Here is a 14178-nt window from a genome sequence, read left to right as displayed (position 1 = left end):
GTCCCATGTACTGTCGCGTTCCCGTCTATTTCATGCTCGTTCTCACCCCCTGTGAGAAATATTAGGTGAAGTTTTCTCTTACTAAATATAACTCGCCAGTGTTTATTATTATAAAACCAGGAAACTCAGTGATGGAAGCCATTTGTAAAGCAAGCAGATCCGTTACAAAGCATACAAACATAACATGCGATCTATACGGCCTTGCTTTCTAGTCAAGAGCTCGTGGTCCACACCGTCCTTCATTGATAAGGCCGTGTTGACGCGTCGAGTCCCACCAATCAGTGTGGGTCATCCGATGAATGTATGCCAACTGCGCACAGCTCTGAAACTCCCAGGAAGGCAGTATTGCATGGAAAGCCTCCCGGATTCGGGTAAAAAACAATCGCGTCGATTCCACTGTGCCTAAGCTAGGTTCCAGAGTCGCGTCCGACCACCACAACCATACCACACCACACGTGGTTGTCAGCCATGTTGGAATACGTACTTATTTTAGCTGGCGCCGGGTTGATTGTCGCGTTGACAGCGTTTTATATAAAACGTGTGTCCTTGAAGTCTAACTGCATTCGTTCCTACCCCTTGCCCGGTGACTACACTTCTAGCTGGAATTTTCTGGGAATCGCAAGCGCTCTCCTTACCGCAGGCCTTGATCCCAGAATGGGTAAGTGTTGCGAAGCTTTTACACATCTGCGCTCGCAATGCTTCCATTTAGTAATTACCGTTGCTACTTTGTTTTGTTACTATATAAGTGTTTATTTCACTTTTAGTCGTTATGCGCCTCTATAACGTTCGAGCGATACGCGCGCAATTAAAGAAATAAAAGCGCTGAACTTCTTTAGGCAGCCAGCACTTTCCTCCGTGACTTTCCTCCGTGATTTTATCATAACGCTGAAAACAATTGAAAAATAGTATATAGAAAGTGAGTGAATTCGTTGTTCTGGTGCAAATGCGAAATCATGCCATATTTACAGTTAGCAAAGCAAAAGGGATGCTATAGCGCATGCCGATGTGATTCCTTGGTGTGCTGCGCAGTATAAAGCTGGAAGGAGAGGGCAAAGTGCGTTTGCCGGATTCAAAAGGAAGAGGGGGAACCAAATGGGTTCATGGCATGCCCGTGTCATCTGAAATGTAAATCTGCACGATCGAAGCATCGCCGAACATGCTGGACCTCTAGCCAGGTATATCCTGGCTGGAGGTCCAGCATGTTCCCTACAATATCCAGCATGTTCCCCACAATATCCCTTGTGTAATGTAGAGCTAAAAAGCTCACACGTGAGGAGATGGAACATTGTCCTTTGTCTAATCAGCGAGCGGATAATTCGCGCCATGACACCAAGAAATACAATTATTCTTTTCCACACTATGTGCATCGAAAAGGCATTAGTAAAATAAAGAAGCGCATTTGCCCTTAAAATTTTTCCTAAAGAAACCTATTAGGGTCGACAAATATTTGACATTGTGAAACGTTCTTTAGGCCTTTTATTAGTGGTTTAAAAAAGGCTATAGACTATATCTTGGCTCTATTTGGCCATAGCCTCTATTTTGATATCGGGTTCTATACAATGGTGTGGCAAATTCTTGCATTCGGGTGAACAACCGACGCAGACGCTACACACCAAATTCCATACTAGATGTTTTGGGTCTACATGTAAACGAAAACATATGACCCATGCAGCCAAGGATTCATAAGCTATCTTTTTTTTAGTTCTTGGGCCACTAAATCCCTCCCTTGGTGACAAGAAAAGCGCCGAATACTGAAGGGCTGCTATTCAAGCAATACCATAAAAGTCAATCGCCCTACAAAACGAGCCCAATACAATGGATTTTTTTTGTTCTTCATCCTCATTTTCTTTCTTTTTTAAAGCTAAACTTGCTGGTCACGGTCATATCACTTCTTCTTCTTCTTTCTGGGGTCATATCACTGACTCGCCTGAGCATCGTTTTGTTTCTCTATAGCTGCATTAGGTTATGCATATCAGGTTATGCGTATCAGGCCTGTACTAAGCTAGTTGTCTATCGCTCTCTTTCCTCTTCATGGGAAATTTTAGAGCTACAATGAAAATATCTGCAAATGACAAAAAAAAAAAAAACCGATTGCTCGGAAAGAAAATAATGTGGCGCCATCTGAAAACCGTACTGCAAGCTCAGGCGAAACCAGAAATTGAGTTTGCTCATACATAGATGGCGTGCTATGCCTCTGCCCTACACTGAACGTTTTCTTTCTTTCAAGTTTTTTTTGCTTGTTGCCATTGCCACTGCTTCCACACATGCAAGTCTTTATCACTTCCATATGTTCGTCCTGGCTGGGTAGAAAACAGTGCAAAGTAAAACCAAATACATTGGAAGGAAAAATTATACTTGGACAGCGAAAACACGATCAAGAAAATGAAATGAACGCACGAAAAATCAAAGCTATTCATAAAAATTTGATGACGGGTCCCACTCTAGGTTTTCATGTAATTCTGCAGGTGGTGAAATAACTTGTGTGTTCTCTGTTTGTGATAGTACATACCCCAGTGGACGTTGTGGGTTACTGGAGATCTGCGAAAACATACTCACACACACACACACCCATATATATACACATATAAACAAAAGCAGAAGGGGAGCCGAGGGGCTCGATTTTGTTAATCATAACCACATAAAGCCAACAGACAATTAAGCCAAGGAAAGCATCGCGGAAATCAAGTGTGGTTTAAATTGGAATGTAGAAAATAATGAAGAAAACGCAAATGAAAGTGGACGAAAGGATAACTTGGCGCCGGCGGGAGCCGAACCCGCAACCTCCGCCTTACGCGTGCGTTGCATTACCAATTGTGCTACGGGGACTGCCGTCGCCGACGGATATATATATCATACTACATTTTGCGAATACACGCAAAGTGCCTCGAGCAACCAGTCGCGCGGCAAGTTTGCGTGTATTCGCGGGCTTCATTCAGGCTCGGAAAAACACTTTTATGTAGCACGTACGTATTGAGCAGCAGAAAGCTGTAGCGGGAGTTTTTCATGCTCTACAATTTTCTCATTGACACTTTTCATCTAATTATAATATTTTGAGGTTGATTAATTTATTAAGTAAAAATAATCTGAGTGTATCCAAGCGTCGGCAAAGATTACCTTGGTTCTGTGCAGCTACGTGACATTTGGATATTTTTAAATCGTGATGCAGGATAGTTGTGACACCCTGTATATATACATATATATATATATATATATATATATATATATATATATATATATATAACTGGATGTTTCAATGGGGCAAGCGTATTTAGAAAAATCAGCAGCGCAACTTCGCGGTTACGTTAGGTTTATTTGCCCAACAGTTTCGGTCGGTCCACTGACCGAAACTGTGGGGTAAATAAACCTAAGATAACCGCTAAGTTGTGCTTCTGATTTTTCTATATATATATATATATATATATATATATATATATATATATATATATATATATATATAAAGAGAGCATGGTTCATTGAGAACGTGTCGTTACTACCGTCTCGACGGGAGGACCGACTAAAATTGGGCAATCTGTCACCAGGTGATTTTAAAAATTATTAGTAGTCTAACAAACAGACCACGGTGTAATGGTACATGACACAATAAATTATGAATGCTCTGATAACATAACGCTCTCGAAAATGACAAAGGAAACTTATGAGCTATCGGCGCATTATAGGTAAATGTGATGGACCAGAAAGCCCATCGCCCAAATGATGTCACTCATATATGAGCTACGTATCAGTTGTAAGTGATAATTTAAAGTAAAGGCACGTATTAAAATTGTGGTCAAGTGCAGGAACCGAAGCATACTATATCAGAAAAAATAAATTTGTGGAAATGATGCATCTAGAATGCAGGCTGACGAAATGTAGCCTTGAGTTGAAGTAATTATGGTCACGTTTAGTGGACATCCAATAAAGATTCGTGGTCTTTCTGTCTTACTCGCACATGCAAGCACACGCGCAAGCACACAAAGACGAAATATTTCAAGCGATTAGGAAGGCGTCGTTACAGCATAAAATATTCAGAGCTGCACGTTCGCGTGATTAATTTTTTCAAATCCGATCTACTTTCGTCCTTTTTGTTGACTATTTCCCTCACGAGAAAGCTCCAGAGCTTTGTGGTATTAGTTCACATACTTACTGGCGTTTTCTGGTAACTATTTGCAATGGCTTATCTCTTTTTTCAGATTTTGTAAGTACTTACATATATAATATTTCACGTAAGAACCAGTTAGGGCCAATGGGTGCTTGTTTTTGACTTACAAAACTTCTCAATAGTTACACATACTGCTATGAAAAGGCGGTCATAAATAGTTTTTCTGAGTCTTCGGGTAGCCAACCAGACTATTGGCTGGTTAACATGACTGCCTTCCTTTCATCTCTCTCTCTCTCTCTCCCTCCCGGCCCTGTCACTGACACATTGCAATATTTAACTGTTGGAGCAAATTCTCTTCGAACAGCCGCAGCATGATTTTTTTTAAATGTGGTATGCTACCATGCCATTCGAAATTATAAAACATCAAGCCGAACGACCATGTCACTTAGCTTACAGGCGCCTTCACCAATAACTGGGCCTGCATTCACAGAAAGCTCTTGCGCTAGAATTGTTTGTAAGAGCAAATTATATCCAATCCTGATGCTGTAATATTATTAGCGTAGGCAACAGACAATGAAAAAGAGCCCTTACGAACGAAAAGCTTTGTGAATTCAGTCCATGATTATTAGTCCGCCAGGCTCGCAAAGTTATCGCTGCTCCTATTTCAATATATTCGCAATTGGCAAAAATATACTTGTTCAAACATGGAAGACAAAAGGGTAAACAAAGCGTGAGGTCATAGCAAGAAACTTTTCTTGATTTAGGGAACCACTAGCAGCAAAGGAGGAAACGAAAGCAACTCCGACCATTCATTCGAAAGTTCATTAGAGTGTGAGGAAAAAGCATAGTTGTGGTCACGAGGATTTCCTGGAAGGCGCGTATTGCAATGATGACTGAAAACCCTTATTTTAGGTCGATAACAACGAGTGGCCAGATATTTCGAACCATTTCTACGGAAACTTGCGGAGAGGTGAACGATTTTTTATGCAAAGAAATTAAAAACTGTCGTCCACCGGACAATAGCCAATAACCAAGGCCAGTATTGACGAAAAACGTTCTTACGCTAGAATTGTTTGTAAGAACATATGCTAGCCAATCAGGATAGTGGACATATCACTTGCCAAGGCGGCCGGCCAATGGCATGAAGCTTTTACGAAAGAAAAGCTTTGTAAATTAGGCCCAAGCTTCATAACCAGTAATCAGTAAATTTTCAAGGATAACAAGGTGTACCTTGCAGGCAGGAATTCGCTAAGCAAAAACGTCTCTTTTTCTTTCTTTTACCAGGAATATCTGACACGCAGCTTGTTGTTTTCGAAACGCGAGTTTGAGCTATTTACTTGAAGTGCTGCCTGCATACATACCTATAATGCACCACGTTGTTTCTTCGTGACGATCCTCAGGTGCGCCTAAGGATAAAGAGATTAACTGTATAGTTTAAACTGCTTATTATAGGAGCCGAAAAGAAAAAACTTCAGCGTCGTGTCAGATCAGATCGGAGAATGCATTGGAAGCTGTAGCATCGAAACGCTGTTAACATACAAATATTGGGACCAAATTCACAAATCTTTCCGTTAACAAAACGTGTTTTCCATTCAAAATTATATGTTCACTGTCATTATTCACTGGTGTTTGTTCTTACAATCTGATCTAGCGTTTAGAGAGACAGGAGTAAGGGGAAAGGCCCTCTCTCGTTTCACGAACAATGGCTGCAGCTCTTCAGAACTTGCTCCGTCGGAACACGCGCACTGCACGAGGAAGTTGGGTGCACTGTCATGCCTGGACACGAGCATGTCAATCGTTTATGAAATGAATGGGGTATTATTCCTTGGCATATTGCAATCGAAAATGAGAAATACTCTGCATGGTTCACCATGTGACAGGACACCGGTAACGAGTGACAGTGCGTAGCCTGGATTAGAAGATGGATTAGAAGACTTCTTTAAAGTGTGGTTCGGGATTCACCTGCTCCATCACTATTGTTTCGTTGTCTCCTTATTCATTACCACACTTCGTTATTGACGGGTCGGCTAACTACTGCAGGCATTTACGTACGAGTGAGATTGTATATCTGTCAAGTGAAGAACTCAAAAGTGTTTTTTTTTTTTCAGGCAGCATTCAGACCAAATATGCTACCCACAAGAGCTCTGTCTTAGCTCTCTAGTACTGCTTGCACATTCAGGCATAACCCAAGAGCAACGCAAGAACTCCACCGAACGCCCATGCTCGGGTCACAAAACAAACACACACGAACGCAGTTTCGATTACATTTCCTCGATGACAGGCAGGCCGTGTGACGGTAAAAAAATACAGAAAAAAATCACCGCTCACTTTCCAGTATGATGTTAAACACTACCGGGTCCGTATTCACAAAAGCCTGTTACGCTATCTATAATTGTTCGTAAGAACAGTTTTCAGCCAATCGTGAAGCTGTACATATTATTAGTGATGGCAGGCGGCCAACGGCCAAGAGCACTTACGAACGAAAGGCTTTGTGAATTCGGCCCCAACTCATTTCGCCCATACCAGCACACGTACTCGTAAAACGTCTCTTACGTAAGCTCGCTTCCTCATTGGCCAGCGTGACCGGCGTGATAATGGCACGATCATCGCGGTGATGGCCAACCGTAGGAGGCACTTACGAAAGAGGACCCATATTCACAAAATGCCGTGACGATATAATTCCTCGCAAGAGAAAATGTCAGCCAACCCTGGTGCTGGATCTATCATTAGTGAAAGCGGCCAATGAATGGGAAACGAACACTTACGAATAAAAATCTTTTTTAATTCGACATGAGCGCTGGTAATCATAAAAATTTCTAACGCTAGAGCAGTTCGTAAGAGCCTGTGGCAGCCAATCATAATGTCGGACATATCATTAATAAAGGCGGCCGGCCACTGTCAAACGGCACTTACGAATGAAAGGTTTTGTGAATTCGGCCCGATCATTTTTGTGATTACGGTCCCTGACTATCACAAAACTGCACAGGAAGCGAACAAAGTCCTCAGGGCCAAATCTTCAAGAGTAAAGGCGTCATCTACCATCGCACTGATTTGCTCACGCAAATTACCGATCCGTGACATCCAGCTTATCGAAAAGAAGGCCCAACAAGCTAGCTGGGGCGCAAGTCACTAAGCTGCGAAGTTCGTACGCAATTTCTTAACGAAAAAGTTCTTACGCTAAGATAACCGTACAACCAAAGTGGCAGCGCGTTTAACCTGCGGCGTCGTATGAGAGGGACGACGAAGCAAAGCCTCGGATTAACCGACAACAAATGAAAGAAGAGCAGTCAACTGATAGCATGATCGCACATAGTGCATCTGTAGTTGAGGCTATACAGGGTGTTTCAGCGAACACTTTCAAAATTTATTTAACGTTGCCTGTGGTACATAGCCCAATTATAGTTAATGAGCTGGTCTACTCGAAGAGGCGGACATCACTTGCACGAAAAATTGAAATGCATAATCGACTAATGAACAAAAATTCACTAATTAAGTTTTTAACTAATTACCTGATGGCCCACATTGCAATTTACAAATTGTAGCCATGGAGTTCACGAGGCTGATCCACTTAGAATTAATTCTCAGGATGACACCAGTTTCGAGATATTAAGTCCCGAACTTTGCGGAGCAATGCATTGGCGTTCCAGTTAATTTTGAGCTTCAATGCATGAAGTGACGTTTTATTAAGAACCTAACTGGAATGCCAATGCATTTCTCTGCAAAGTTCTGGAATTTATATCTCGAAACTGGTGTCATCCGAAGAATTCGTTCCAAGTGGATCCGCCTTGCGAACTTCACGGCTACAATTTGTATATTGCAATATGGGCCATCAGGCAATTAGTTCAAACTTAATTAGTGAATTTCTGTTAATTATTTGATTATGCATTTCAATTTATTGTGCAAGTAACGTCCGCCTCGTCGAGTAGACCAGCTCATTAACTAGAATTGTGCTATCTGCCACAGGCAACCTTTAAGAATTTTTGAAAGTGTTCGCTAAAACACCCTGTATATTCTTACGGCAAATCACTGCACAACCCCATTCGACAGCTTCATTTTCTGGGCGTCTACTACAGCGCTGACAAGCGCAACCGTACTCGCCCGTTCACCGCACTGCCGTCAAACGAATGGCTGTGAAAGTGTCACGCATTCTTCTCACATTTCTGCGAGAGACAGGACTGATAGACACATGGTGACATATCTGGAGCACAAAGAGACGCTCAGGTGGAGCAATTGCCGGCCAGGTCTGTAGCAACATGACCACCACCAACACCATATTACAAAACTACTAAGTCTCTTTATACCGATACTAATTACGGAAGGGAAAAAAGAAAGCGGAATAATAAATAGTTTATATGGCCTCAAGGAAAGCCTACCAGCGCGAGAAAGCGCAGCACCGTATACACGCAAAGTGCTTCGAGCGGCCAGTCGCGCGGCAATATTGCGGCATTCGCAGGTTTGTTTCACGCTCGGAAAAACACTTTTATGTAGCCCGTATTGAGCAACAGAAAGCTGTGTCGGGAGTTTTTAACGCTGCTGTACAATTTTCTCATTTACATTTTTCATCTAATTATAATATTTCAGAAGTTTATTAATTACCTAAGAAAAATTATGTAATTAGGTGGTATGCAAAAAACTTATCGGAGTCTCTCCAAGCGACGCCAAACAACATTACCTTGGTTCTGTCCAGCTACGTGGCATTTGCATATTTTTAAATCTTGGTGCATGATAGTTGGGACACCATGTATATATAACTGTGTGTGCGCGTATGCGTATGCGTGCGTGCGTGCGGGCGTGCGTATGTGAATGTGTGTGTGTGTTTGTTTTCCTCGAGCTGCTGGACTCGACGTAACTGACGTAATCGAATCCTCTCTAAATTCATAAGACTTATGTACATTCTTAAGTACTGCAAGTGCGCATCTTCAGTGCATTACTAAATAAACAGTAATTTAGAAATAGGCAAATAGTATAGGTCTCGGACAAGCACGCATAAATGCCCCGATATGAGGTGGAACCCTATATGGCATAGTTATTTTTAAACCGAAAGCCCATTCACAATTTGGAGGAATGAAATATTGGCGTTATGTCGCATTCTGTATGTTGAATCGCAGGCCGCTTTATGATCACACCCTGCTGACCTATTACACTATAGGCTTCATGGCGGCATGGATCTTTGTAGTCCATTAGAATTCAGAGGTATAGATCAACCTGACAGGTGTTGTTCGCAAAAACATTGTTTCCTAAAGAAAAGAGTATTCGTACGTTTTCTTTTAACACGATTGGCTACAAGAGGACTCATGCGACGATTATTCGCTACGTTCAAGAGGTGTATTTAATTTCACAGCATCACGCTTGTTAGAGTAGTCCACATGATTTTCGTATCAACGATGGAACGTGATTTTATGCACCATTTCTTTTTTTAATATATATGTCGTCGTACTGACGTCCCAATTCATATATATCATAGACAGGATTGCCGTCAACCGTACATTCGGTCACACCGTCGGCTACAGGATGAGCAACACCGTGGACATAGACACTAACTACGTCGCTTCTACTTAGCGGTGAATTGAAACTATTAGCAATATAATAGAAGGCTGAATCTAACAGCAAGGAAGACGACAGCGAATTGTACAACAGCAACAAGTTTTGCTAATTAGAAATGTTTAGGCATTTTCTCGTTGTTTCATTTCGCATGGGGAATTATCGCCTCAAATGCGTCGCGAAAAATTATCATCCGTAGCCCTATGAGCGATAGAAAGCTCAAAATAGAATAAAACAAAAACAAGAGAAGTGCTCAAAACACATCAATGACAAATTTGACGGTTGTCAGGGACGGACACCACACTTCTATCTGCTACCACTCAACAGAGTGTCGTGACGAGTATGAAAAGTCAAGCTATTGCGCGCATAGCGAAACACATCCTATCAGACATTAGGCGGAAGTTTGCAGCGCAACATTAATGTAACTACCTTGCACAGCAGCACACGCCCAATACATTTATGCACTAAAACTGCTAATGCATTTTGAGATGGCAAATCAGAGCGCGCCACAAAGATATATGCAACCGCCATCCTCGGCTCTCAGTTGTAGCCTGTGGCAATCGGTAGCAACAGCGCGTTCCAATACTTACCGATAGACATACTTACGACATACTTACGACATACTTACGACATACTTACGATATTACGACACCACTTACAGATAGACATGGGCACTATGCATACATACACGCCTTACATTACATACACGCCTTTTTTCGACTACAGCGCTCGTTTTTGCAGCGGCGGGCATCGCAAGCTTGTTGATCTTACAAGCAGTTCGTTGTAAATATGCTTTTTTCGTAAGGCTTTTCTTACGCCAAAATTTGTTCGTAAGTTCGCTTAGTGCATTCCGTTTCTGGAGCGAGATTCACAAAGCTTTTCTTTCGTAAGCGCTCTTTGCCATTGGCAGGTCGATTTAGATAATAATATGTCTTGCATCCGGATTGGCTGAAATTCTTTCTTACGAACAATTTTAGCGCAAGAAGTCTTTGTGAATTCGGGCCCTGATCTCCTCCTCACGAAGCGAAGTCTTGCTTTGAGGGCCTGCGTGGTTTCCCTGCTTTTACCTCTATGTGCCGATTCTTCCGATCAGCTAGCGAAATCGAGAAGAGAGTATTGTTTGTATCTACATAGCTAGCTACAGCGAAAATTCCCTGCGTGGTTGATGCTCAGAGGCCGCTTGGTTACTTCGCAGTCTTTTCAGTCTCCAAGATTTGTCCCCCTTTTTTTTCGGTCAGCACCGCAGATGCTAAATTCCCTGACGAGAAGCAAGAACCACTTGTGCCCCTGTGAAATAAAAATACAAATAAAGAGTAACAGAAACGAAATCAAATTAGCGGATAGCAATCCGAACATATAAGCGATTTTTCCACCAGATGTGGCCCCTTGTTCGAGGTTGTGGAAATACAAAGTTTTTGCTTTCAACCGTTCCGCCCTCACACTTAGCCAGGGTTGCTTAACAGGTAGGGCAGCTGGTTAACAATTTGACCGTGTTGCTATGTGGACCGTATTGTTGACCATGTTGCTATTTCAAACTCTTTGGGAGTAAAAAAATCGTAATAAGCAAAAGAAAAATTTTCTAATACACAAGTCATTACAAATAAATACGATGACGCCATCACATTTGCTGCCATAGGAAAGGCGTAAAAAGGAAACTTCGCAAAAAAAGAGAGAAAAAAAAAGGGATTTACTTCGCACTGCGTATTGGTATATACTTCTTCTTTCTGGGGTTTTACGTGCCAAAACCAGTTCTGATTATGAGGTACGCCGTAATGGAGGGCTCCGGATTAATTTTGACCACCTGGGGTTCTTTAACGTGCACTACAACGCAAGCACACGGGCATTTTTGCATTTCGCTTCCAACGAAATACGGCCGCCGCAGCCGGGATTTGATCCTGCGATCTGGTATTCACTATTTACGTTTTAGCAGCACATCACACTCGCTACACGCAGTGCATGCAGGTGCCTACTAGAGAGAACTAAGACATAGAGGGCTAGATGATGTACCCTTCGTTAACATTGTCTTGCAACGTTGCAACGGCGAGTGATTGAAACCTTCGGAAGTGACAAAATTATGGTATTCTGGGCCTGTGGAACTGTTACAATAGCAGCACGAAAGGCGTTTTCTTCCCAAAAAGAGGTCACTAATGGTAAACTTTCTATACAGCCCTTTGGGTGTTATTCCTCCACGGGCGCGCAGCATCTAACATTCCCGTTTGCTAAACACCAACGTCTCGGTGTCTAAGAAGGCTCAGAACTCAGTGTCCGGCGCTCACAGCAGGGCATGGGCACTATGTACAAGCTGCCCTTTAGCCAACCAGGCCCGTCCTTGGTTAACCTCCTTACGTTTCCCTGTTCGTTTCTCTCTCTCTGCCCTTGATTGGCTCGTCTCCACCTTCTTCCTCATCTTAGTGAGGAAAGAATAACGTAACACACAGAAATACATTACACCCTCTCTGCTCTTCTCCTCGTAGCCAACGTAATCATCTTCAAAAGGATTTGCTGCTGGGCAAGTTGATGCGGTTTACTGTACATTCTGTTTACCGGCGCAAGAAGCAGGCACCCTGCAGAGAACACGAGCGCCTGTGGGTTGTGTTTTCTGTGGGGTGTCTGCTTGACGCGCCATTAAAAAGCATGTTTAGTAATCATCATCATTGTAGTCATCATCATCCTGTTTATTTTATTTCCAGTGCAGAACGAAAGCCTCTCCAAGCAATGAACGATTACTCTCGTCTCACTCCTTTGAACGCTTTTTTACCTATATATGTAGAGTTGATTAACCTACCAACTCGACCAACTTGCTGTACTGATCCTTTTATACGCCTTCAAATTTCCTAATCTCGTTTCACGCCCCCTAATGCTTTGTCGTGTTGGACTGCGTTATCTTTCGCTTGGCGCCAATTTTGTTGCTCCGATAGGCCTCCAGTTATCTGTTGTACGCAACACATGGCCTGCCCAACAACATTTTTTAACGTGAAGGCCTTACATGCCCCGTTACGCGAAAATCCGGCGGTGGCGTGACCGAGCGCTGGTGGCACAAATGGCTGTAGCAATGAGTAACAACACGTCAAAAATGCTCGGATTCACGTGAAATTTTTCAAGGAGCTTCCTGTAACCAAAGTAAATTAATGTCTTTGAAAAGAAAGTTTCGTGCATTTCGGTCTGGGTCGGAATCGAACCCGGGCCTCCTCGGTGCGAGACGAGCATGCTCGCTTCCCCGACGCCACGGCGGGTCCACGGTTCTGGTTGACTAAATGTGTGCCTAGTGTTTGTGCTTCACCAAAGGGACTATAATTTCACCTAAGGAACTACAATGCTTTTGCATTCCCACACGTAAGCACACTTAAGTCTCTCATGGCATGGCATGGCAAGAACTTTATTTTGGTCCAGCGAAACTAGGGCCCGAGGGCAAAAGCCCCCAGGCTAAGTCGGTGGCTCCGTCCACGTAGGCACCGGTAGGCCAAAGGCTTTCCCGATGTCGTGAGCTCTCCGTACGACCAGGAGTTGATCTTGGAGGACTTCGCTGGATATGCGTCGACTCCAGTCTACCTCACTGTTGAGGTCCGAAGCCCTTTGGTTGGTTTCACGTTAAGTCTCTCCGGCAATTTTTTTTTTATTTTAACCTCTGCTGGTGAAAACCTGCATTCTTTACCTACATTCGTTGGCTCTCTATTCTATACTACAGTCTTCCGGTGTCCTATTGTTACGTCTTATAATTTTTCATATCAATATTTATTTTAAAATCAAGATATGCTAAGAGCCTCAAGATTGCCAAGTTTCAGACCATTCTTCTTCAGCCGTGTGTGTGAGATGGCACTCATGCACAGAAAAACATACGGGATGAGAGAAAAAGTTGCAGTGGCTTAGCTCGGCTATGCCAGGATATACGTAGCGTTAGCAAAGGTTCAGCTGATTATTCTTAGCTTTCCTGGTTGTCTCCTACGCTCAACCGCTAATTGCCAGGCAACAACTTCGGGATCCGATGAGTCAAGCTTCTCCGTTCTTCTGCGCTGTTGAGCAGCATTTGCGCTCTCCTTCTCCATGGCTATACCACACTGGCAAACGCCAGTCAGAAGCGCAGCGGCTCCAGCGCAGTGTCAGACGGCGACTGTACAGCGAGCGCGCGCCGGCGCCAGTGCGTCTACCACGGCTACGACGTCACTCCTCTGGAATGCGCAGACCGGCGGCGGTGAGTCGCGCGCGGCGGCGGCGGAGTGCGCGAGAGGTGCCGGCTCCGGTGGCTCCGGTGCGCAAGCCGTGTGACATCACTGATCCTTGCGCATGCGCAGCACGGCTCTTGATGTGCCGCCCGAAACGGGCTTGGCTAGGCCAGTGTAGCTAACGCTACAAAAAAAAAAGGGGGGGGGGGGAAGCGTGAAGCAGAGGAAGATATCGCGGGCTGTCTTATTCTGTTCTCCACAATTTATTCACGCGAAATGGAAGTGCTGTCTTAAACTATATTCACTAGCGAATTGCAATCCTTTTCAATCGTTTGGTTGACGTGCGTACAAAGAAAAAGTACACGAAGACAGAACTGT

At 43.4% G+C, this 14178-nt stretch overlaps 1 protein-coding gene across 1 annotated transcript in view; it reads left to right on the top strand.

Moving 5' to 3' along the window:
• Window positions 1-372: 372 nt before the first annotated feature.
• Window positions 373-14178, top strand: part of LOC119436676 (cytochrome P450 4c3-like) — a 144817-nt gene continuing 131011 nt past the window's right edge. Inside the window, exon 1 of the mRNA XM_049659636.1 lies at window positions 373-658. Coding sequence (XP_049515593.1) covers window positions 469-658 — 190 coding nt within the window. The 5' untranslated portion in view covers window positions 373-468. The remainder of the gene's footprint in view (window positions 659-14178) is intronic.

Source organism: Dermacentor silvarum, chromosome 1 (genome assembly GCF_013339745.2).
Source record: "Dermacentor silvarum isolate Dsil-2018 chromosome 1, BIME_Dsil_1.4, whole genome shotgun sequence".
Classification (NCBI taxonomy): domain Eukaryota; kingdom Metazoa; phylum Arthropoda; class Arachnida; order Ixodida; family Ixodidae; genus Dermacentor; species Dermacentor silvarum.
The sequence above is the reverse complement of the archived record's forward strand: the minus strand, read 5'-3'. Positions and strand labels throughout refer to the sequence as shown.